At 41.0% G+C, this 26,210-nt stretch overlaps 1 protein-coding gene across 4 annotated transcripts; it reads right to left on the reverse strand.

The window, feature by feature from the left end:
* Window positions 1–5,302: 5,302 nt before the first annotated feature.
* Window positions 5,303–25,685, reverse strand: c1qtnf12 (C1q and TNF related 12). 4 transcript variants are annotated; one of them, XM_088436167.1, is made up of 8 exons: window positions 24,647–25,685; window positions 15,372–15,539; window positions 13,407–13,518; window positions 13,125–13,312; window positions 11,960–12,068; window positions 11,353–11,446; window positions 6,685–6,763; window positions 5,303–6,576 (listed from the first exon to the last, which is right to left on the reverse strand). In XM_088436167.1, the coding sequence occupies exons 1-8, from the start codon at window positions 24,824–24,826 to the stop codon at window positions 6,478–6,480; spliced, it is 1,029 nt and encodes a 342-aa protein (XP_088292293.1). In that variant the 5' UTR covers window positions 24,827–25,685; the 3' UTR covers window positions 5,303–6,477. The 4 variants fall into 4 exon arrangements, with proteins under 4 accessions (XP_088292293.1, XP_088292311.1, XP_088292302.1 ...); XM_088436185.1 differs by having other exon boundaries at window positions 15,435–15,539; window positions 24,647–25,679; XM_088436176.1 differs by having other exon boundaries at window positions 24,650–25,677.
* Between the last annotated feature and the right edge of the window lie 525 nt (window positions 25,686–26,210).

The raw sequence follows: 26,210 nt of genomic DNA on the forward strand, positions 1-26,210 counted from the left end.
AGTCTAACAGCCCTAATACACAATCTTGTTCAAATGAAAGTAACGTTTAAAACTTGGGGGGTGAGCAGCGCATGTGAATACTGCATCATGATTAAGGCTTTTCTTGTGTTATTTTTACTATGGTCAAGTTAATTTCCACTAAAGACAGTACATTTTGCAATTCGAAAAAAGAAAATTCTAGACAAGACCGTCTAGCATGTACAACAATCATATTGAAAGGATCTCTTCCCTGTTCGGCTCAAAACGTTTTTACATCATATGGGGGGAATGCTATCATATGCTAGACTTTTTTTTTTTTTAAAGAATAGCCATTTCTAAGTTTGACATGTTCTTGTTTCCGTGACCACAGTAAGACAGCTGATAAAATGGGCTTGAATTATAACAACGATTTAAGGGAACTCCACATTCCAGGGCCTCTTATGATTTTGCTGTTATGTGTGTCTTGGAGCCTGCAGGCCATTAACACGATACCAATCTGACCAGTGGCTCCAGTCCCGGCCCCCCGCGGGCTCCTGAATGCAACCATCGGGACAAACAATCAATACTAATGACAGATCCCCATCAGAGAAAGTGTAATTATAGCGTTGTGAAGGATTGTGTGTCATTCAGAGAGACTCACTGAATGCGTGAGGGTGCGCGTGTTGCTCAAGATTGTTGTCTAAGCCGTATATGTGGTTTTGAACTTGTGTAATGAAAGAGGCAATGGAGATGCGAATAAAGCCTCAACCCTAAAACACTGACCCGATGATGAAATTAGGTTAAGTCTGTTAGTTGCCCACTGTTTACCAAGGTTTACCATGTAGGAATGAGTGGAACTGACTAATTGATTCATTCGTTAATTATTTGAAGCCCCCTCGCAAAGATCATGTCGGACTTCCGAAGTTCCATTGTGTAAGCCTTCTTTCACTCGTTTTTATTCTCCATCTCTTCAACCTGGAGGAAGAAAACGGTATCATAGCAACCCCTTTGTTTAGTCCCAGCTCTGTATCAGCAGGCCTTGGACCGCCGTGGCTGTGTTTGGAGTAACCAACAGCAGCGGCAAAAAAATCCAAAGCACGCTAAAGACATAATATACAGAAGCCTGGCATCCTTTGCGCGCAGCCTGAGTGTCTTATCCTCTCTGCAGGTCGCCATGTTTGGAAGTGTTGACAGACCCAGGAGGAAGACAGGATCCACAGAGTCAGGGCCTAGTGGCTGGCTCTCTACCAGAAACGCTTCACCTTTGGGCTCCAACTGGTCTCTCAAATACACTCTCGGTCTCTCTTTAGAGCTTTGTGTTTTGAGGAGAGAGAAAAACAGATTAATAATACAAAGAGATATGGATTGTGTCTAATGTTTTATGTGGATTCTGCAGAAAACATGATTTGGAAAATCCTAATACAACTTGTTGCGGTAGACTAGTTTCTCATGAGGAATATGTGTGTGTGTGTTTTTTAACTAGTCTAAAACTATGGCGGTTCGAAAGTGCCAAAATAAATAAATGTTTATTTAATGATTAAATAAAAGTAATTAATTAATTAAAAAATGTATCTGCACACACACACCGTAATTTCCAGACTATAAGCCGCACTTCTGTATAAGCCGCTGCAGCAAAATATGAGCAAAAAAATAAATAAATTATCTGTGGAAGACTTGTGGTAGTTGTTGGAGTTTTTTTCAGCACTTTCCAATCACAGCACTTATCCAAGAGTAACCGTAATTTTAGAAGTACAGTCGGCCCCCGGTTTACGAACACCCTCTTTTACGAACATTTCGACTTACGAGCGTGGTCCGCGGAGTTTTTTGTCCCCCACTTACGCACAGACCATTCGCCTTACGAGCAATCTGACATGCCGGCCATTGTATTAGTTCATATATTTTCGCCTTGCCATGTCATCAAAATCAGTAGTTAAAGCTTGTCACTGCAACGAAGAACGATATTGCTCTTACAATGTCACAGTCACTGTCTCAGTCACGGTGTCAGTCACGGTCTCACTCACGGAGATGCTATTGGCCGGCGTCACGTCAATCACAGAAATGCCCATATGCTATTGGCCGAACGCCTTTATCTAGCTTGATGGCACAGCTGGTCGGGACGGAAGGAAGGAGAGAAAATGAGTCAAAAACGGAAGGAAGGAATGTTGTTAAGACTTTGCAAACTTTATCTGTTAGACACGGCTTCTAAAATTGCTAGTGGCGGTAAAGGAAGAAGTAAGAGGATGATGACAATAGAAACCAAGCAGGAGATTAAAAAAAAAAAAATACGAAGGAGGCGCACGCATGGCTCGTGAGTATCGCCGTAACCGTTCTGCAATTTTCTAAGGGCAAGACTTTCCTTGCCGGCGGACGGACCTCGATCGACAACAAAATTGAGAGGCTTCTTCTATTATGGATTAAAGAGAAGGAAATCGCCGGTGATATGTTCTAGTTTGAGAAAAGTTCCCGTTTAAGAAAATAAATAAATAAATTCTGCGGGTTGGTCTCCTCTCCCCTCTGCCTCCGCCCAGCTCAAGTCACGTCGCCCCAAAGGTAAATGTCATTTTTCCTTTGTATATTTATGTTATTTAATTTAACTGTACAGTAGGTTATGTTACTCATTTTTAATATGTGTATAAAGTCGTGATGTTTTTACCTAGGGTTTTTGCACGCGTTGCATGCATTCACGAATTAACATAGGTTTGGATTGCCCGTCATACGAGCAGTTCGAGTTACGAGCGTAGTCGCTGAAAGGATTAAGTTCGTAACACAGGGCCCACTGTACTACTCCACATTGGTTACCCTGCTCTGTCATGGAAGAGCAGAGTAAAGTGTGCAATGACACATTATGTACGGGCCCATATTTTTGTTAGACAGCTGCAATAGCCAATCGACCCATAAAAACGCTTTCAAGGAAGCTCACGTCGAACGTGACGTAACGGGACGCTCACTGAAGGAAGGCGGTGCTATATTGGTCCACCATGTTTAACGGTGGAAGTGGTGGAATCAAGTTATTTAAAAAAAATTGCAAAAGAAAAAAAAACATGTTGCTCAACCAGCTAACGCCAACGCTTTTTTTATTTAAACATACAATGTCTGAAGAAGAGTAAAACGGGTATTGGATGGGTGGGACATTCAGCATTGGCGTCCTTGTCAATACAAAAGGATTTATTATTGGAAATGAAATGTGAAAACAAACTCTACAAGCAAGTCTTGAAAGTCTGAGGAAAAAAAACAGAAGAATGGACTTTATACTGAAATAACTTGGGGACAGCCGCTTTTAGAGAGTTAATATGTTCTTGTCTTTTAATGTCATTCATTGTCAAATGTATTGTTTGGTTGGGTTTGGCTGTTGTGAGTTTGTGGGGTTTTGTTCATGTTTCTGTTCCACTTGCGTCTGCCTTTATAGTTTGATTTGGTCCACCTGTCTGGTGACACTTTGTCCAGTTTTGCCTCCGATTCGGTCCTGCCTCAAATCCTTGTTAAAAGTTCCTTTTTGAGCCACATATTTCTCAGTTTTCCTGCATTTTTGGGGTCCCCTTCCTTCCTCCTCCCAAGTCACTATGCCCAGACGTGACACTTATATTAAATTGCCCTTTGTAATTTAGTGTATAATCTTCTGAAAGCTTGCCTACTCTTGGTGGACTTCATAAAACTGTGTGGACAAATAATTTGAAATTATCATTAATTATTCTAAGTTTTTATATATTTCAAAAACTTGCAAATAAATGTGTTCTTAGCAAGCCACAGTATGTTTTAAATATAACTGTAGGTTTAGTTATCACGAAATGATATTACATTGGGGGTGGCACTTCTCTGAAGGCTGCCATGTTTGTTTGAGATATGAACAATGGTAAATGCAGCACCTCCTGCTGTCTGTAATGAAAAACTGTTAAATCTTACACAGTGCCCTGAATGCCCTGAATGGAACAGTTCTTTTATTCTTTTAAAATTAAGAGCAAATTTATTGGTGCTTGATGCAACTCATAGTTAAATTATATTTTATAGTGGCTCTATTCCAAAATGTTGTAAGCCTTTATTTTCATCTTTTTTTTTTTTTTTTTTCCACCAAAAATACTTTGTACGGGTGCCAGGGTACTTGGTTGAAAAATAGATAATAGTTCATCGAAAGATCAGCATTAATGTCATCCTAATTTGTTCAAAATGTAAACAATTCCACTATGTGCTGCCTTTATGACAGTCCCAATTTAGTTCCAGCATGGATTCTTCCAGAGGTGTGAGACGTGTGCTTGACGCCGTCAGGTCGTGGAGGTGGAGGAATGTGTTAATCAAAGCTTCATTATGGCTGGGTGCGCGCTCGCGTGCACGCACACGCACACACACTCGACTCGCAGATTGACAATGGGGCCCATTCATGAGAAGAGACTTGACTCTGGAGGGAAGCACAAGCAAGAGTGTCTCTCAGCATTTGGACACATGTAATTGCCATCACTCAGCCTGTCTGATGCTGATAATGGTGCGATGGGAAATTCCTGTCAAGAGTGCTTTCGCAAGCCTTTTTTTTTTTTTTTTGGCAGGCTCTATGTTCCACTGCAGGGCAGTCGAATGCGTTATGGCATGCACACATAGCTGTCATTAAACACAATTTGGAAAAAAAAAAAAAAAACACACAGCATCGAGACAATTAAAACTCACAAGGCAGTGTGTGCGTGCGTGCGTACGTGTGCTCGTCCCTGGCGTCTGAGCAGGGGCTTGTCTGTTAGTTGGACTCGTTGACGGACAGTCTCCACCCTCTCCCTTATTTTTAGTGCAGTTTGAAACGACATGAAATTGAAGAGGAGTAAAAACATGCAAAGAGGGTCTCGCCTGAGCTGGCATAACGTTCCTGTGGTTGGAGCTCAGACTGAAAACGTGTGAGCTTAGCGGATTTCTAACATGTATTTTTTAATGCATTGTGAACGCATTAATGGCAGGAAGGCTTAGTCTTTAAATAAACACTTATTAAACCTCACTTCGGCATATATGTAATGAAGCAAGGTACTCCATGTATAGCACATTGTATAGGACATTGTACGCAGCAATTGTTTTTTTAAAGTTGTTAATCAATAAAGAAGAGTTGGGTGCTTTAAATTTCTGTTTGAACGTAAACAGACAGTTTTGTAAGCTCCAAAATGGGATGAAGTACTTGTATGCTAACATATTCATCTTCAGTATGATTAAGTGTTCACTCTTTTTTCAGGATTAATGGGGACCGCAAAATGTGAAATCTGCAAAGTAGGAATCCCCCAGAGATTTTGTGCATGTGTATGCGGGGCCCAGAATTTTTCAAATATGAAAAGTATTTGAAATGTACATATTTGAGACAAAAATTAGCCCAGTACACATATTCACTTAAATCTTTAATTATTAAACCTCAGACGGTACAATACAGAGAGCCGGAGTCGCTCTTAGAGTGATGGGCCTCAGACTTTGCCCTAGAGTGGAGCTTATTGCTAACCAAACATGATCACACGGAATTCCAGTTTATTACAACTGTGCTCTTTGTACGAGACATGTAATTGGCTCGTGATATCAACCATTGAGGGTAGGAGTTGATTATAATTCCTGTCCTCATTGGCCAGGATCCAATCACGTGTCTTGTAGGATTGAGCTGATTAACTGATGTATTTGAGGGGTTGTATTCCACTCCTGTCGTCATTGGTTGATGTTGTGCCGGAAGCCGATCCCATGTGCGTTAGCAGTCAACTCGTGTGTTTGGTATGCAGTAAACCTCCACAGCGCATTTTGCCTTTTTCTTTCTTTTTTTTTTTTTGATGGAAAAAAAAACACGAAGCACTGAGGGCGTGAAAGATGAAGCGCACAGGGAGGACTGTATTACTGTATAATGTAGACAGTAGTCACATGGAGTACAAAAGGATAAAAAGATATACTTTTATTGCTGCAGGAATCTAACAGTCAAATAACTCAAGTTCCATACATTTTCTCAAACATAAATATTTTTAAGTACACTCCTAAACAGTTTTATGCCATTATGATAAATTAAAAATATATAACAGGAATGTGTTGGAACAGTCGTTGATATACACCATATGGTGATGGGTCAAATACACATGGCTGCGACATACAAGAGTGTTATCATGACAACCACAACCAGAAAAGATAGTTCACTGCTTGTTCCTAGGTCATCATCCCTCACATTATCACAAAAAATTGGGATTACATCGTTGAAAATGTACAACACATGAAAGACAGCATGACTGTATATACACACACACAAACAGGCACACACACTACGTTGACTAAAAAGCCGTACAAGCATGACAATGACATGTTGCATGTCCAGGTCATTCTTTTAATGAAGCAGCGTGATGAGTTTGTCCAAGAAGGGAGAGCGGCGATCGAACAAACACAACTCACTTAAGCTCCGCCCCCTTCAAACCACACTCTAGCACAGAGCATGAGGTCACTCGGACTCACTCGGAATGTCGCCGTACTGTCATGCGGTGGCTTCTGTGAGCAGATCATGGGAGGAAAGCCAGAGCAAACAGCCACTGTGTGACGCTACACGCCGAGGAGCACGCCCATGAAGTCGGAACCATTCTGTATCGTAACGGAAGCACCGCTCGCATTGTCCACAAAGATGGAGGTGTACTGGCCGGCCTTCGAAATAAGTCAACAGATTGTGTAAGTCACTTACCCACCCTAACTGTGTTCTTCCCTGACCAGACAAAACCACCAAATGAAGTCACGGGTCCATAGGTTACTCACCTGAAGCTCGAGGAGTCCCTGAACACTCACAGTGAAGATCCGACTGTTACTTTCCAAGCCAACGATCATCTCCAATGAGCTGGAAGTAAAATGGCATTCACTATAATCGCAAAGATCTTTGCACTGGCATATGGACACTTATTCACTAGCTTTCTGAAAACTTTCCATTGAAAATTTTGCTCAGGGAAGTTTTGTTCGGGCTTGTGTAATCAGGGCCGGCTCACTCGTTAGGTGTAAAATGCAGATGCTAAGGGCCGCGGACTCCGAGGGCCGCTAAACCTCGGGTGATGATCCGCCTTCAATAGCCCCTTTCACACCGCGGGAACTCTTCCGCTGTACCCTGGTAGCGTGAGTTCCCGTTCCCGTTCACACAGAAAAACATTCTGGGTAGGGAAGGTTCCACTAGGACTCTACTCGGAAGCTTCTGAGCTCCTAGTTGCGACTTGGTCTACGGTTTCGTACCTGGGTAGCTCGAGGGGAACGTACTATGCTAACCGTGCTGACTAACCCTAATTTGTCTGTGTGTGTTGTTTCGGTATCAGCAACCGCCGTTACGCTTTGTTTTCACTGTGGCCTGTTGAAATAATGGAAGGAGAGAAAACTGATAGGTGGATGGGTCCTCTGGAACGGACTCTACAGTGTATTGACAGAGAAGAGGACACCCCATTACAATTTGCTTCAACTATGAGAATAGGCGAGTCACTGACGGAATGCCAACCATAAGCCAGCGTGTTTGTGACACAGAGCTTTAAAACATTTAAAAACACACGGACAGAACACCGGCTGAAGAGATTTACATCCCAATGATCTGGATCAGGAATTCGCTCCATTTGGTCCCAGTCCGGGTATTCTTTTATAGCTTTTTGTCGTAAATGAACAACATGCCGAGAGATGCTGAAACGGGAGCCGAAGGGGGAGTGCAAAGTGTATTCAAAGGAATTATTTCGACAATATGAAAGAAGAGTTCAAATTTAAAATGAGCACGAACAGTAAAATAAATGAAGATGGCAAAGGTGAACTCATTTGAAATACTTCATTGGCGCCAAGAAAGAGTAGCGGTTATCACATTGTCTGTCATCTGCGTTGAATTAAGAGTCGAAAGAAGTTTCTCTGTACAATGAAATTCTTACTTTGCTGTCCACACAAATGTCGTAAAAACCCTTGAGTTGTCTTGGTTAGTTGCTTTTATATTTATTATTCTGGTCGTTGCATTTGAAATGCCATTTACCAATGAAATTATTATTGAGATAGCAAAGTTGAAATTATTTTCTGTCTATATTGATGTCAATACATAATTTATTGTTCAATTGAAAAGGTAAATCATCTATTTGTTGTGAAGAAAAGTGAAACATGAGTCAAAGGCTGTTGAAAACCTAAAATTGTGTTTCTGTTGCTTATTCCTACACTTCTATACAGTATCGTATTTTCTGATGTCATTTTTGTAGAGCCCTAGCTCTAACGCAAATGTCAACGTACTTAATGCAACTCATCGCACTGCTCTCATTTGCTTGCTTCCCTGCATCCTAGATACATCATTTTGACAGGGACGCATACTTTTAAATCAACGTGTGTAGACGCAACATTTTTTATAGGGGTGTTTCACATAATAATAAGGTTCATTTACTATGATTTAAATCTTAACAGGTCACTATATAGATATTGAAACAAAAAAAGATACACTTCTTCTCCACCTCTGTATTTTTTTTTTTATTTTTTATTTTTTTTACTGACTGCTTCCGTACTACGTTGGAGGTGTGTTGTGCAACCACATCATCATGCAGCCCGTTCTGGAAAGTCAAATAATGCACACGACACACACCAAAAAAATCTAACTGTCCCTTCATTGTTGAAAGCAGTCTTGTCGCATTTTGCGTGACACACAAAAGCAAAATTTCATTCCATGGATAGCGGACAGGGTTTGACCATCACAGTTATAGTGATTGTGTAAGCATTAAAAGTGGCTTTTCTTTATGGCCCCTCCAAACCACATTGAAGCCATGATTATCTGCCGCTTTCACACTAAATAGAGTCTATTTAGTTGGAAGGCGGCTGTTAATATAGATCAACAATGACACTACAACTGTCCTCGTTCTCTTGCGTGCGAACATGATTTAAATAAGCTAACCAGGAAAAATTCTTATTGAAATATTGATCCTGGAATTAAATCATATGTACCTCTTTCAAGTTTAGAAGCTGCCAACATTTACAATAGTTTTCACAAACGTGAGTAAGAACCAGTGAGCATAGATTAATATTAAACTTAATATTACAACAAATGATCATTTCAAATATTCATTCTCTGCCTCAACGGTGTACTGCTCGCTCTCTGTGGAGAGAGGGGGTACATTCGTTGTTATAGCCCCAGAGAAGTATGTCAAAAAAAGTGCACGGTGAAGAAAACAAGAGTGGTGCCAATCGCAAATTTGAAGCTTTTGCTCCTTTAGGTTTTCCCGATTAGATGTCATAACAGCACTGCAATTTGCTGGCAACCAGTTCAGGGTGCCCCCCCCCAAGTGCCCGAATTCAGATCCATCACGGACGGATGGATGGATGGATGGATGGATGGATGGATGTCGTGACAGCAAGTCACTCACGTGATTTGTTTGCCAGCAACAAAACAGTCATGAAATGTCATTTAAAATGTGTTGCAACCAATTAAGGGCAATGTTAAAACCTCAACTTCTCTTGTTAGAATCTGCTACTTGTCTATGGAGGTTGTGAAATAAATTGCAAGAAATAAAAACAAAAAAATGAGGTGAAATGCAGCTGAAGACACAGAAAAGACATCACTTCAACCATGTACCTGCACCTCAAAGTGAAAAAGCACTTTAGCGTATACAAATGTACATACTATAAACTCACAAGACAGATGGTTTGAGAGGGGAATTAGGGAGTCTATCTAGAACAAAGTTGAGAATCTATCTCTAAACAGAGGGAGCGCACGAGTTAAGACACCACTTAACTACTGTCCTTTCATCACTTTTCAAGAACTTCCATAGTTTAGCTTCTGATAAACAACAACAATCAATCACGGTCACTTGGCCTTCATAGCCATTCTTGCAATTGAATGGAATAATAACAAGAACGACACTACCCACAAAACTGCCATTGGCAGGTAGAGTCCCTTCTCCAATATAAACACTACGTTATTTTGCCCTCGACAAGAGTGACTCTTGTTTCCTGAAGCATGGCTCCAATTTAGAGAAAAGGACAAGTTAAAAATCAACAAGTCTATTAGGTTAAGCGAAGACAGTAAATGGTTCGTTGTGTGTAAATGTGAGAGTGAAAGATCATTTTTCTTTGTATGCATTGTGATTGGCTGGAGACCAGTCCTGGCTGTGCACCTTAACCGAGGTAGCGCAACCATGACCCTGATGAGGAGAGGTCCTACGGAAAATAGATAGAAGGATCGATTAATGAATTCCCAACTGTGTTTTTTTTTTTCTCCTCCTGATGACCTGCAGTGTTTGCTTTGGTTTGAGGGGGCACATCATCCAAGACATTCAGACACGGGTACTTCCCTGTGTCATTTGAAGATGCATCATGTGCTTTAAGTACACAAGATAGCCAGGCTTCATCTAAATTGAGACAGCGTGAACTTTTGAACACGATTTCAAGTGCAGCGGTGGTAAGCAGTAAAATGACACTCTTACATGGTCAAAGTAAACGAATAAGCAAATGGAGAATGTCAGGAATGTTACACCGCGCTGGCAGTCAGATTTATTAGCTTCTGAGTAAGTATCAAAACATTTCATTGAGGTGATGCATGGGAACCTCATGGATAAAATGTGCCTTTGTAATTCAGGAATTCGATGTTTTCAGGTCATACAAAACTTTGGACTTTGAATCCCCACAATGCACGATACCATGCGAGAGTTCAATATTGTGAAAACGGAGGCGTTGCGCTTGCGTATTTCTCCTCACTTTCTATTTTGTCTCTTATTCCGAAAGAAGGGGCAGACTCAAGAAAGAAACAAACAAGACCTTTTGTTGTACATGTGAAAACTGTCTGAAGACGATTCATAAAAAGAGCTTAGGAAAAATGATCCCTCTTCTGCCCAAATCTTATACTTTTAACTTTTTTTTTTTTTTTTTTTAGGAACCATAATTCTTTTCAAGTTGGGATGGTGTGTAAAACAAAATTAAAAAAATACAAGGCGTAGGGAATTGATTTCAAACTATTTTAAATTGAATGCAGAAGAAAGGCAATATATTTAATATATGTCATTATTAATTAGATGCTTAAAAAACAGTTTGGAACATGACCCAGGTGGACAGCTTAAGTCGAGGTTAGTGTCATGATTGGGAATAAACACATGGATACACGGCTAGCCTCGTCCTGTCATCGACCTCACTTTTCTTGGCTGGATTATTTACATCTGATTAGTACTTAAAAAAAAAAAAAAAAGATTTGACATAATTCTCATCTTGCTCAGTGTTTTGTTTGAAAATGGCAAAGTTCCTCTTAACTAATTTGGATAAGGATATTGAAATGTTACCCAAAATATTACATGTACATTATGAAAAGTTGCACGATAGAAAACGGATTATTATAGAACCCTTCTTTATTTCATAGGAGGAAATGTGTAAAAGTAGGAAGGTGAGCGGCAGAGCACGTGTCTGGCATTCAAGCATGCACCTTCACTCGTCTAAATGTGTAATACTTACGTGTATCTGTGGCAAAGTGACTCGATGCAGATTAATACACGGATATTATCCCTGGCTTTCAGCTGGGTCTTGCTTCTCTTCACCTCACTGTGATCTGAGAAAAAGTCCATATTTAAATGTTGCTTTCAATGTAACACTTCTGTGCTTACCATAGAAATTGTAGCATTTTAAAGATGTGGACTGTGCAGAGATTTGAAATTAATAAAATGCCATTATTGGCATTGCCTTGTGACCGCAGGTAACCAATTCAGCGGACCAGAGTACCGTAATTTATGCATGGAGCACCAAGGAAACTTACACAAACTTACATTACTGTAATGTGAGTTGTTTGCGGTCCTTGTACAAGCACAGAGACAATCTGTGATTAATTTTTGGCTTGATGTTGAAAAAAAAAATACATCTGTTATTAATTTATTTTTTTCAAGTGAGCCTTCTGCTCCTTTCTTCATAGTTTAAAAATGGTGTTTAATGCTGTGGCTTAAAAGTCAATTACACATAAAGTGAGTGGTAACTCTGAACATCTTGACATATACTTAAGTGGTCCCAAAATTCAATTTCATTCGATAAACTGGCGGGCGGACAGCTGGACAGACTGGCAGACGGTTACCAATGTGCACATTAGCAGAGAACTGGTAGATCCCTGTGATGGGAGCAGTGAATCTGCCTGTTGACTGGTCCATGCCTGACCCTCTCAAGAAGGCTCCTTTGGCTGGAGGCTGAAAACATATAAGATTCAGGATCAATGTTGTAGAAATACATTTTGTTTTGAAGAGGAAACTCATGTCTGAGAGAAGGAATTAGATTGTGCTTGGGCAAATTTTAGACTTTAAATCCCAGAGTAAAAGGTCCAATAGCAATCAAGCAAGATGAGACAATCTTGTCTATTCCGAAAAATAATAATAATAATATATTAGTTTGACACATTTAATGATGTGTCTCAGATTTATGATGTGATTTGATTGTTTTTTTTTTTCTCTGCACATGCTAAAGCCAAACCCTATTAGGTATTCACTGACTCATCCGTCTCATGTGTTTACAGATCATACGTCGGTATGTCACTGTTTGTGTTTTTTGGAGAACTTAAATGAAGATTTCATTTTCCAGGTTTATTCGGACGCAACTGAACTGCTTCAGGTATTAAGTAGAAGGGGTTGATACAAACAAAGCAGAAGAAAACTAGTATTTGGCTCAAAAGGACTAAAAGCTTTCATTGTGGGACCATGTGTTTTTCAGTTATCCAAGTATGTCACAACTACACAGCTAGCCCCAGCCTGTCCACCTCCATCTACTGTATAAAGAATCTGCTATGCTAGCGTCAACAGGCTTCTTCCACTACAGCTAGCTGTTTCTTACAGTGTCTATTTCTGTTCAGTCCAAACTGTATTCCAAGTCACAGACAGAGTGGCTTTTGTGTGGCGTCCAGAGAGTGATGTGTGGAATTGAACTGATATTTTTGACTGCTTGGTCTTTGGGTGGAACTTCGGGTTTTACCAGTGCCAGTTACCACTGAAGGGATGATGCCACATGCAATCCAAACAATGACTACTACAAAACACAAAACCCTTCCCACTACTGGCTAAAAACTGAGAAGCAAACGGTTGAGAAAAACAGTTTGCGAACTCTTTCAGAAGAATATGGACAAATCTTCAAACTGTGTCCAAATGTTCACAAGAAAATCACATTTAAAAAGTGCAAAAAGTAAAGACAGTACGACGCTAACTGAAAGTGTCTTTTTGTATCACATCGTTTAACGTTTTCCATGAGCAACTTACTGTTTGAAAATTCTGGAGCTCCATCAAAGTTTTCTTGTCAACCACCGTGGGTCCCTTCAACTTGCAATGGAAAGCCTCATCGATCCTCCGGTAGGACGTCATGCCCTCCTGCAGCGTGAGGAGAGCTACGGGCAGTTGGCTGGAAGCGGGTTGTCTATCCACTGCCACGGCCCGTCTCTCTGTAGCTTCTGTTACGAGATCATCATCCAAAAGAATCAGGTAGTGCTTTCCTAAGACGTACAGATTAAGTGTCCTGTGGCTGGACGACCAACATATTTCTACCTTTTATCATGTCTTTGAACTCTTGAAGAAGAACTTCCTGGGTCACCTCAGCTCCAGGTGAGCCAGGTGGTCCTTGTGGACCCGGAGGACCTGGAGGACCAGGTGGGCCTGGCTAGTGAAAGACGGACACAAAATGATTGAAGTCACATTTTAGAATAGCAAACCTTGCGTCTAGTATCTGTTGGTGGCATAGGTGGTGTTATTGTGTGGAAAAGTGGCAGCTGCCCCCCTGATCTTGTCACTCCAACTGTTCCGCCTACAACGTCAAAGAATCTATCTGTATTCACAAGAAAATGGTGATTAATGTTCCTTATATTGTCTGCATTGTGCGTGTGTTTTGACTTCAATCCCCCGCCTTTCAAAATGTAATAGTTGCGTCCAACAGAACTGCAAACTTCATGTGACCAATTCCCATGTGCCTTTTTTCAAGCGGCCATGCTGGCAGGAAAGTAGCAGTGGCAGGAAAGGGTTTCACTATGGAGGGCCGTGATAAAATTTGCATTTGTCAGTCAACGCTCCAGCCGACTGAATTCATATGCTCCTTCCATACAAAGAACACTACTAGATACAGTAAATGTGCAAGAAAGGTAAGTTGCATGTTACAGATCCCAATCAAATGGCGGGAATGCTTTTAAAAGCTACCTCAATGGCATATGGGGAGAACTACAATGGTGGGTCCTTTGGAAGGTGTGGAAGTTTAGAAATGTTGGTAATGTGGTCTTGCTTGGCTTAATCTTTGAGACAAGCAACACAGCACTAACAGAGGCCAAACCGTAAGCTTGTGAGGCATCCCGCCTCTGTTGCTGTGGGCTGGAAGAATTTGCCAATCAAGCCGCAAGCTCCATAGTAGGGGAGCCGCGTGAATTGCTGGATGTCTCGGCCTTGCTGTCGAGCGGGGACATCAGATCGTGAAGCGATCGGTGTGTGAAGACACCTGGTCCGATATTAGTTTATTTATATTTCTTTCTAACACTGTGCAGGTCGAACGCCATGACATTTTGTTCTGTGCACGCTTTAGCGCACTACAATGACAAATAATATCTGAATGTGAAACAGCAGTCAGCTTTCCATTTGCCAACTTAGAGAATGGCCCCGAGGCAAACTGAACTAAAAGTTTCCAAAATCCCACCAAGTACTGGGCGGGATGGCCCGTGCGGATGTTAAACCACCGCCCAAAAACTCCTTGCCACTCCAGGTAAAACTGTCTAGGACTGCCAGCAGTTGGCGGAACACCGATAAAAAGAACAAGGGTCACATGGTAAACAAACGAGACAACAATGAAGTACGTCTTTCTTCATGTCAGGTGTCTCCTTATAACAAAAATAAATAAAAATTTCCATTCTGGAAGGCACTATTCTATGTCCAAAAATGGTTAAGTTCGGGTAGTGTAATGTTTGGTTGGGGTTAGTTGTTTTTTGGGTTGTGTGGGTTTTGTTTATGTTATTAAGTTCATGTTTATGTTTCTCGCGCGTCTGCCTTTCTTGTCTGTGTCTCGTTAGCTTGATCTCGTCGACCTGCCTGTTTACCTGCCCCCCCACGTGTCATCCAATCCGCTTTCTCTGCCTCTTGTTCCCTTCCAGGTCTTGTGTGTTTCCCTAATCAGTTTTCTTGTATATAAGTCCCAGTTTTGGGTTCAGTTCTTGAAGGGTCATTGCTTATTTTCCTTGCTGCTATGCCGTCACTCTGCTGTTCCCCGTGAGTTCATTTTAGTTTCTAGCTCGATTGCTACTTAGCCCAGTTTTTGCTATTTTGTTGTTCCTGCCTCGTTTACTTATTCAGCCTTCATTTTTGAGCCACTTACTCTCAGTTCCTGCTTTTTTTTGGGTCCCCCCCTGCTCACCCCACCCGCCGTGACAGGTAGCCTACTATTGCCCTTGGTACACCAATGAAAGGATCCCGGAATGTGTCATGGTATGGATCAGTAAATTCAAGTCTATTTCATCTCAACAGGAGATATTAGCTAACCTGAAGTATATTTGGGTTCAAATTTGAAACAGTATGACATTTTCTGCCATCTGCTGGGTTTACCAGTGGTCTTTTTCGTTTACGACATTTTGCTGGGAAGTTGCCAACTGGTCGCTTGACAAAGTCCATCCATGATCCCAATGGATCCACTCTCTGGTTGTCAGAAACCTGCAAAAAGAAGGTACATGTATTCTGATTTTGTTAAAAAAAATAGATAGATAGATAGATAGATAGATAGATAGATGGATGGATGGATGGATGGATGGATGGATGGATGGATGGATGGATGGATGGATGGATGGATGGATGGATGGATGGATGGATAGATAGATAGATAGATAGATAGATAGATAGATAGATAGATAGATAGATAGATAGATAGATAGATAGATAGATAGATAGATAGATAGATAGATAGATAGATAGATAGATAGATAGATAGATAGATAGATAGATAGATAGATAGATAGATAGTGAGCATATACTGATCAATGCAACACTTGAACTATTTTCCATGACACAGTAAACGACAAATTAATAAACAAAATACCTTGTCTCTCTTGTGTGGACTGTCTACTGTAATGTTTTCATATGAAGTGGATTAGTTCTGATTAGGATAAAAATCATGTTTGTAATAATTTATCTGGGTAAACAAATTTTAGAGGATTATTTTTTCCAAACAGGGAAAATTGCTTTTATATAACCACACCCTTCAAACTTAAAATTGAAACTTGTGAACAGCTGTACAAAACACAATCAGTAGAAAATACAGGACAAAAGCCATGCCAAGAGTTTTTTTTCTCAATAAAATGTGTTTAATTCAACAAATGGAAATGCGAGCATTACAATTATGCTGCTTCCTATTGATTTGGAGGGTAAAACTAAGATATACAGACCACTTTTGTCCGCATTTCTTGAAACAATGGCTTCCAAACAAATTAATTACCCAAATAATCATCAAAACTAAACTAAACACTAAACTCGGGTAAAAACTGATTGTAATAAATCATTTGACACCATAATACGTATGTGTCAACACATTAAGATGGCATTTGTCAAGTTAAAGTTTCATTCATTGTCATTTATTTGTGAGGTAAAAAGTACCCTCCTGAATTTAACTCTTGTGCAGTATTTTTTCCTTTTTTTTATCTTTACTGCAAAGGCATTTCACATAAAAGGGAAAGCATTGAAATGGCACGAGGGAGCTCAGATTTCAGCTGATGACAACATGTCAAGGGTTAAACACATCACACTTACACATCAGCTACCTCATACTCGTTGGGGTAAATAAACACGCTGGGCTAAAACCCACACATACACAGTGGACCCCAAGGATACGGCATCCCTGGCTTTTTCACCTTAAGAATTGCAATACTACGTTTTTTTTTCCGTCCCCTTTCTCCGGCATTTTTCCCACTTTACTCCTCAAGATGTATGTAAGTATTTATGTTGTTTTGCCTCCCATTTCAGGCTTTTTTAGGTAATTGATTAATGAGATATTGCACCAATCTGGCTCTTACTGCATGCATAAATAATGCATGCATTGATAATATTTTGCACTACATGATATTTTGCACTGTATTATTAGCACCATTGTTTCTGTTTATTGTTTTATTGCTATTTTTTCATTGCTATTTATCTATTTGCTCAATTATGGAATGTAGTCTCTTGCTCTGGAAGTGAACAGAATAAGAATTTCATTGTGTGGTATAATAATACTATACATATGACAGTAAAACTCTTGAATCTTAAATCTTATTTTCTGTTTGCATCAAACTGCCTGCTCTGCAATGCGTCACTAAGATGCTGGTCTGCTATTAGTCAGTGTCACGGTGTCACTAAGATGCTAAGAGGCTAAATTATTGTTCATTTTAAGATAGGCTAGTGGTCTTTATAAACAAACATCAATTTTGTAAAGCTAATTTTATCTATCCAGATATTTCATTGGGATGCATTGTCAAATCCTATTTTCCCTAACAGCCTCAGAGAAACAAAAACAAAGTAAATGATTTCTTGGCATGCGGAGAGATGGTTGACAAGAAAAAATAAAAAAACTTTACAATGCATATCAGTGTAGTGGACTGTCGGTACTTGTTTATATTAAGATAACAATCGAGTGATTTAATATTGTTGAGCTACTATTAAATTTGTGTACTTATCTGAAACAACTCACTCCTAAGTTACTACATGGCCTCCATTAGCCACAAATGAAATTTTCCCAGATATTTGGACACAATATTTTCACGTATTACTCTGTGCATTGTACTTTATGTCAAACGAGCGCCTGAAAGGATTCCAAATGCTTCAATCTTAAGTAGCCTTTCACCAACCGTCAAAAGCTTGCAGTCAAGATAGATGAGGAGATAAAGACGAGCCATGAAAGGTGAGGCGTCTGAAATGGAATTTGTTTAGGTTTGGCAGCAGGACGCAGATCACTTATCTGCAAAACCAACACATTTTTTTTCACTGTACAAGACCTGCCTCTTGTTCCACTGCAATAAAAAAAAAAAAAAAAAAAGTGGCGTCTTGTTTGCCTTCTCAATGTGCTGGAATCAAAACACGTTTTTCCCTCAAATATTTCAAGTTTCTCTTCTGACAGCAGACTAAATAAACAAGTTAACATGCTGGATTTTCTTCTGTTTTGGTTATGCTTCTGATGCTGTAAACACACAAAGGCAATGAAAATGAGAAGTTATGAGATTACTTTTTTGGGCCCAATAGTTTCCATAAATGGTACACTTTGAAAGGGATGGTGTGCTTGTGTGTGTGTGTGTGTGTGTTTTGTAGCCAATTCTCTGTTAACATAAAAACTGTAAAAAATAAAATTGACCTCTCATTTTTACTTAGTAGGTGATGAACAGGCTGACATATTTGGATTCCAATGTTGTCATTATTGATTCGCTTGGCAACCAAACAATGTCAGGCAGACTGCAGGGTGTCTGCAATACAAAATTTTCTGGGCAAAAATCCATTATGGTAAAAGCTTTATAGGTCATTGAGTTTGAATGCCAGCGTATTTATTAGTAACTCCATATAAGTTATGTAACACCGTCTGCTTTCTGGCTCGTCTGCCAGAAAATTGTCACTAATCGCAATATAAATACAAAAACATATAAAGCTACTTAAATGTTTTTGCAATAAATTGTGCCTATGCTTTTATTTTGAAAATAAATATGCTGGGTTTTTTTTTCATGACATTAAGGCCTTGTCTACACCTAGCCGGGGTTCTTGCAAACGGGCGGTAAATGTTCCCGTTTTGCTCTATTTGCTTATTTGCTATAAGTGGTCGAGCTTTTTTTTTTTTTCATCAAAAGCGAATATTTTAAAGTCTCCGGCCCAAGATTTGCCCATGTCTCCAGTTTCGTGGTTGCGTGTGTGACCAGTTTCAATGGAAATTTGCGTCATCGCGCTACTCTTTGTATCCCGCCGAAGACCAGATACCAGTGATGTCAAAGGCGGAAGTTTTTTCTGATTGGACTGAATTTGCAACATTACTGCCACCTAGCGACTTGGCATGCTTGTACACGAATTTGAAACTGCACTACGAGGTTTCTTATAGACGTGACTTTTTTAAATAAACAACGACGATGAGGAGAATATGCGGATTGTTACACGTGTACAAGGCCTAAGAAACAATAAATTAGATTTGCTGGTACCTGTAATACCTTTACATACCCTAATGAGTTCTTGTAGTACTGTTTTAGAGAGCATCAATTAAGTGGTGTATATACGTAACACTCCAGTTCAGTTTATGACCGGAACAAGGAGATCAAAACATATTTCTACTTTACAATGAATCTCAGTCAGCTGAAGAAAATATTTCCATTTTCTTTTGCCTTGAAATGTTGTTTTGTAACTATGTATATAAATAAAGCTGCCTTGTCTTGCCTTGTCAGACGTGTGAGTCACTATAGCATTGATTTTGCCAACATAATAAAGACAGCATATCATTAACAGGTATTCACTCGTATTCTATTCTTGTTATTCTAACACATTCATAGACACACACCCACGCTAACACAATAATTAAATGAATAAAATTTTACCCCTCAAGGATTTTCTGATCTCAAGGATGAATGCCAACTGCTAAGGTAATTATCACCTTAATTCATGAGCTAAAAAAAATCACTGTAATTACTGTATAAACGAATTAATCCTCATCTTGTTCCTTTATAATGTTTCTTCTTTCCAATTGTGAAGCATTTCAGCACAATGGAATTCTGAATTCATTTCCTTTACACAACATGCATCATTGTTGTATTTTGGTATTAGAGAACTGCTATAGTCTGGTTATATTGCAATGCAAGAGTTACTGTGATTTCCATCTCATACATGCAGTTTCGCATCCTAGAGGATCAAAGCGAAAAGAAACTGTTATGTCACGTGCCGCGTTCTGTCTTGATGACCAGAGTTCCGGAGTTGGAGAAGGTGGTGTCCGGACTAGGTTGAGGTCCGAGAGAATTAGGACCGCTGACTTCTTGGTTCCTGCAAGTCTCGAAGAGTGAAAAGAGGGGCAACAATTCTTTTATGCAATTCGAACTAGATTTTGATTGCATTGATGTTTTCAAGTGGGGATGGAGAGGACCCTGGAACCAGTCTGACAGTTGACAAAGATCGCAGAGGCTGTATCTTTGATCATTCCCGGATACGCCAGTGCCTTGGAAGTGGCCTCATCAGTCAACAGCTCGTCGTGAGAGAATGTGTCAAGAGGTCTGCCTGAGGATACGAGGATTTATATCTGCTCAAACAGCATTTGCCATGCTCGGTGTTGCTCCAGGACATGGCACATATAAACTAATCTGGAAGTGAACCAGAACAAGTTTGGGGCCATTTACAAAACACAGATGAAAATGTGACATTCATAACTGTATTTAATACGGCCATTTGAAGCGGAATTCCTATATTTACAGAAGCAGGGAACTGGCAAGTAACAGAGAGTGCCACAGGGTATTGACTTGTGCAAGTACAAATGTACATGAGTTTGCAAGTATGTTTAAATGTACTTGCAAATACGCATGTTCAATCGTACTGGCAAATACATGCAAACATACTGTTCTTGCCGTTATCCTTAAAACATTTTTCACTCTATGTTTACTCTGCAATTTCTGGGACCTGAGGTCAAATCCACACCGCCTTCCGGTATGGAGTTTGCATTTTCTCCCTGAGCCCGCTTGGGCTTTCTCTGGGCGCTCCGGCTTCCTCCCACATTCAAAAAACATGCATGGCAGGTGAATTGGACACTCTTAATCGCAGGTGTAATGCTCCAGTCCTCAATGGTCAGTATCCCGCATGTTTTGCTGATTTCTCTCCCCAAAACACCTAATTCAAATGATAAGTTCAAGCAGGAGCTTGAAAATGATCCTGATCATTTGAATCAGGTGTGTTTGAGAAAGACGCACAGAAAACATGCAGGTTACCGGCTCTCGAGGAATAGTGTTTGACTCCTATGCTCTAAATCAGGCATGTCCAAACCGGGTCCTCGAGGGCCACCTGTCCTGCATGTTTTTGATGTTTCCGTCATCCAATGCGGCTGATTCAAATGATCAGGTTTGTTGTCAGGCTTCCGCTGAGCTTGCCGATGAGCTGATCATTTGAATCAGATGTGTTAGGACGACAGAAACCTCCAAAACATGCCGGATATGCGGCCCTCGAGGACTGGGTTTGGACATGCCTGCTCTAAATTGTCCCGAGGTGTGATTGAGTGTGTGAATGGCTGTCTGTCTATGTGTGCCCTGCAATTGGCTGGCAACCAGTTCAGATTATATGGAAAATAAAGCTGAAAGCTAGCATGAAACCTTTACTCTGGGATTCCATCTTAGGCATCTTCTGTACTTTTCCATAAATTTTGATCAACTTTACAAGTACTAAAGCACAAGTTGACGAATAGGACGAGAGAGCTGTTTTGTTTCTGATTTTTTTAAAAAAGTGTTGCACAGCAGGCTTAAGGACAGATAGACAGGATGATGAAGAGTCTAATAATCCTCTTGTTATTTTCCATGCCAGTGCTCCTCCCTGTGCAGTCATCCATGCATGGCTGGATGGGGATCACACCGTGTCCATCACATCCCGAGAGGAAGGGATCCCGAGGCAGTGCAATGCTTAAGAGCATCCTTGCTAATCTAAGTGCATTCAATTTGCTGACATGAGACAACTAATCTTATTGAGGTTCGCTGTTGTGAGTGTTTGTGACTGTTTCTGTCCAAAGAAGAAGTGGAAGAGCAATGTGAAATCCCACCCTTATTTTCAGGACAAATACACATCAAGATCAATCAACATCTGCATATTTCATCAAAGTTCTGCTCAGAAAGCAAAGTTGCCTTTGTGACACATATTTCAATTAAGTAGCAACAAGAGGCATTAGACAATAATGTGATATGTAAAGGAAGCAGACTCAAAATCAAATCAGTAACACTGCAATATCGCCATACGTGTCACCCCTTGGTATTACCATCAAATATGGAACAAGAAGAGTGTTCTGACAGAGGTTGATCCAAAATGTCAAGCAGAAATCACCAGTGATGAAAGAGAGGAAACAAAAGGCTCATTTTAGGCTAAATCCAAGCATTTATCAACACGCTGTGAGTGATGTTTGTTTTACCTCTCCCAATTACAGTCATTGCAGATTCCTTGGAGCGCTCAACAATGACAGATTGCTCTCATCTTCTGTGTGGAGAGCAATGAGCCTTCCGTTCTCCTCAAGGGTTTAAGATGAGACAAGGAGAAGGGTCGGGGAGCATTGCATTTGCTTGAAATGTACAAGTCCACATCTCATTTTTGTGATCCCAGTACCTTCAAATGGAAAATGATCTGAGGTTTGGCCACAGCGAGCGGCCCACGTGCGGGACTGGTCATCCTGAAAAAGCCTTTCCAGTTGGCATGAGAAGGGAAAAATTCAAACGTGGAGTGTAAATGTTTGGCTCGTTTGACAACACACATTTCACGCCAAGACACCGCTAACCAGACGTTGTTTTCCTTGCCGTGTGTTGAGCGATGAACTTACTAAATAAGCAGTCTGACTTGTTTCATGGCACATTTTTGCCTCTGAAGACAGAAAAGTGTGACAACTTGAGCTAACATTTTGTAGTTTATGCAAAGCTAGAAGTCAGGTTGTCATCAGAGGTGACACATGGCAAAAACCCTCTTCTGGCATTTAACTGCATCTTGAGGGGGCCGTTTACATGACAACCTTCTCGTGTTGTCAAAAGTTTCAAGGACAGATGACTGAGTTGTTACAACAATGTTTGGTCGCAGGTTGCAAGTAAGAACACAATATCGCTTTGTAAAGATTACAAACGTGCACAAGAGCGACTTGTCCCCTTGAGTATTTTAACAGACTTTGCAAAGTGTGTTTATAATCTGATGTAATTTGTCAATCTGGCACACTTCCAATGTGGTTTGCCATTGTTGTGCCTACATATACAAAACATCTCACATGGCCGCACGTCAGTGCTGTTTTCCATCCTTCCACTAGATTGTGTAAAGTGGAGTGATTGTAGGAGTTGAAAACAATGTTAGGGGAGAGGGAGCATTTGAAGGAGAGCAAATCCCTGTTAAGGTGTTCTCTTTCAGGATCCATTCTAACGGGTTTTGTGAGGACCTTACACAGCAGGTTGTCCCACTTTCCAGGGCCGTAACACCCCCCCCCCCCCGATTGGATGTCCCAGACACAGCGGAGTCAGACTGCGTCTTTGAACGACAGAATCAATTGACTGGGAAGAACACTGCCACGGTTGTCAAAATATCCACCCAGCTAACGTTCACAGGAATGACATCATGACACCGGGGCTACTATGGTGGATTTCGGGTAGGGTAGGTGGCCATCGGGAAGGTATTTGTGAAAACAACAAGACACTCCAGAACCTGTGGGATGGGACGTGAGCGAAATCTGAGTGGGATATAATCTTTGTCGGACTAAGAGTTGACACGAGGTCATTCTTCATTGGCTCTGCTTTTACAGGATAGACCAAGCCAAATAAACAGCAGTGGACCACAACCACCTACACGGTGCTTTATAGATACAAAGGAGGACTCACTGCCTGTTTCCACGGGAGTAAGATTCCAAAGGTAGGGGCCAACGGGAAAGAAAGCCACTATATAGGACAGTATGAGTTGTACGCCAACATAATGGGTGGGCTGAAAGCAAACAACTGAGCCTGTTGGCAAGCACTCACAAATATTCATAGTCAGTAATAAACCAATAAACAAACACACAGTCTTTGGTGCCCTTGTGCCAGGCGTACACATACATACATACATATACACACACACCCCCCCCCACACACACACACATATATATATATATATATATATATATATATATATATATATATATATATATATATATATATATATATATATATATATATATATATATATATATATATATATATATATGATATTGCTTAAGGAAGTTTAATGAATTTACCCTTGGTGACCACAGCTGCCACAGACTCCTTGATCAGAGACAGTTTGGTGCTGTGGGACACTAAGGGATGGTCTCCGGGAACTAATGATTCACACTCCTTGTGAATTGACAGTTTGAAGTCTTTGCTGTGCCACTAAAATCTGGAAGGGACATTGGTTGATAACCTGCAGGTTTGGCATCCTTGGACTTTGTCCATTTAAGAAGAGTTTCATTTACCGCCTCACTTGTCTCAACCATGTTGATATTTGACATTAAGCTAAAGGATGACATTCGACTTGATTGCTGATCAGGCTAAATCGAGAGGGCATGTTCGTGTGGACGGGCGGATGCTTTGTTGTTTTGTCAACTAAACGTAGATATGTAAGATATGTAAGATATGTAAGATATGTAATTACACAACGCACCACAAGCGATCAGATGAGTAAAAGTGTGAGCGCCAAGTGTCAATGAAAGACGAAAGCCTCATCACCTTTTTTACGTGTGGAAAACCATGTCATTCCTGTCTGCCATTAGACATTGACATTGACACGGTCCTTATTTGCCTCCATAGTAGTTGGAGGACATTCACACTAGACTTCACACTAATTGATGCTCTGATCAGCCTTCAGCAGTGCACATTCCTGGCATACCCGTGGAAGTCATCCATTAAGAATTTCACACATTTCGATGCATCCTGCTGAGGTTTGACCTCAGAGGTCACACCTGTCCCCCACAACCGTTTCGCTTTTCTGCCCCGGGACTACAAAATGGTGATAAATCTGTTCATGTCACTTATCTGCAACCTTTTCATCAAAAAAGCAATAGTAATATGGCACACTGAATCTTAATTGTTCTGGAGTGTTTTACTCACTACCTTGGGTATTCCAGACTCTTCTTCGCTGTTGGACAAAGTCACGTTGTAGGTTTCTGTGTGTTGCAGTGGCGTCTCCTTCAGCTTCTTCCTCTCCTTTTTAGCTTCTACTCCACTCAAGAGGAAATAAGTCCAACAAATGCAAAGCGCCACAACCAGGGAAGCAGTCCCACACCGCATCTCCACAAGATTTCACCAGGATCCTGATGGGGACAGATTACACTGAGGGAAGCGTCTATTCAAAGATGCTCACCAGCCCCCAGCGTCCTGAATGATGAGAAGGAGGCAAAAAGTCCAAGAGACAGTCACACTGACTTACTGCAACTGAGCCCCCCGCCCGCCTCACCCTACTTCGGCCACTTGCTGCAGGCTTACTCAACTATGAAATGTTTCAGGCAGAATGCTCCGAGGGAATGACATGTGGGCTCGGACCTGACAGCAAATAAACCCATTAGTGAGATTTTTCACGCTTTCTGCTCTGTTGGGGGGTGAGCTCAAAGATGGGAGGTAGCGGGGGCAAAGGGATACACTAGAAGAGGCAACAGCAGAGAGGAGGGGGTTCAAAAACTTGAGGCTATGCAGCGGCTGCTTCTTGTTCTCCCTGCGCAGTGGATCCGGCCGGCAAAGTGATGACTAAAAGACAGAGGTCAGCCAAAGTCGGGGGGTTGTGAAAAAGATATTGCTGCTGTCTTTGACTGGGTGGGACATTTGGACACAATGGTGGGAGGTCCAGTCTTCCAAATCTCTTCCCAGTGGTTCCTCTTGAGTATTCCTTAATCCTATCACAGGATCGAAACACAATCTTCCTACCGCATGACACTCAGGTGCCCTGGTGGTTCGCTGAAGGTTGCCTCCCCCCGGCACACTCACATCTGTTTGGCATCAGATGCCAGGAATGAGTTTTCTCGGTGCTCTGTGTGAATCCATGTTCTCTCTGTTCACTTTCTGAGTGTTGAGGAGGGACCGCGGTGGAGTTTTTATCGTGAGTCATCCTCCCACCCCTCTCCTTTTCTACTGTTGGCAAGCACACGCGCTGGCCCAGGTCTGTTCTCTATCACCTGAAGCACTTGAGATTCTTTGGAAACAACTTGTTTATGCACGAGAAGTGTGTTCAGACATGTGGATCTCCAAAACCCGAGATCGGAGTCGCGTTGAGCGGATACGTATATTGTCTCTTCAATCCATGAAAGAGGTGAAGCTAAAGAGGGATTAAAAAAAAAAAAAACTAATAGTGTGGCGACATCCTAATTACGACAATCGGTGCAGATAGGTAGGCTGGAGTCACATGTTATTGTTGTTATACATTTGAGCATTGTGCCACCTGGCGGCAGCAACGTGAAGTAAAGTCATTAAACCTCACCCAAGGTAAAGGCAAGGGGTCGACGCCATAGAAATGAAATCAATTAAAGCCTACGTCAGACATCGCCATATTCTTTAGGCTAATGTGGAATCATAATTCCACGCGAGCCCGTGAGTTCCGCAACCCATCAACAAAAACAGCCTCCAAACAAATAACTCTTTTCGATTTCACTTTGGCCTTACTGTTCGAACAGCACGAGATCGA

The sequence above is a fragment of the Hippichthys cyanospilos genome, chromosome 2, assembly GCF_059441005.1.
Source record: "Hippichthys cyanospilos isolate Australia breed blue-spotted pipefish chromosome 2, RoL_Hcya_1.0, whole genome shotgun sequence".
Classification (NCBI taxonomy): Eukaryota; Metazoa; Chordata; class Actinopteri; order Syngnathiformes; family Syngnathidae; genus Hippichthys; species Hippichthys cyanospilos.

Coding starts and splice junctions, on each gene's coding strand:
- c1qtnf12 (XM_088436167.1), bottom strand. CDS start 24,826: ATGCGGTGTGGGACTGCTTCCCTGGTTGTGGCGCTTTGCATTTGTTGG. Junction 13,519..15,371: donor TGAACCCAAATATACTTCAG/GTTAGCTAATAT, acceptor GTCTTTCACTAG/CCAGGCCCACCTGGTCCTCC. Junction 13,313..13,406: donor GTTCAAAGACATGATAAAAG/GTAGAAATATGT, acceptor ATCTCGTAACAG/AAGCTACAGAGAGACGGGCC.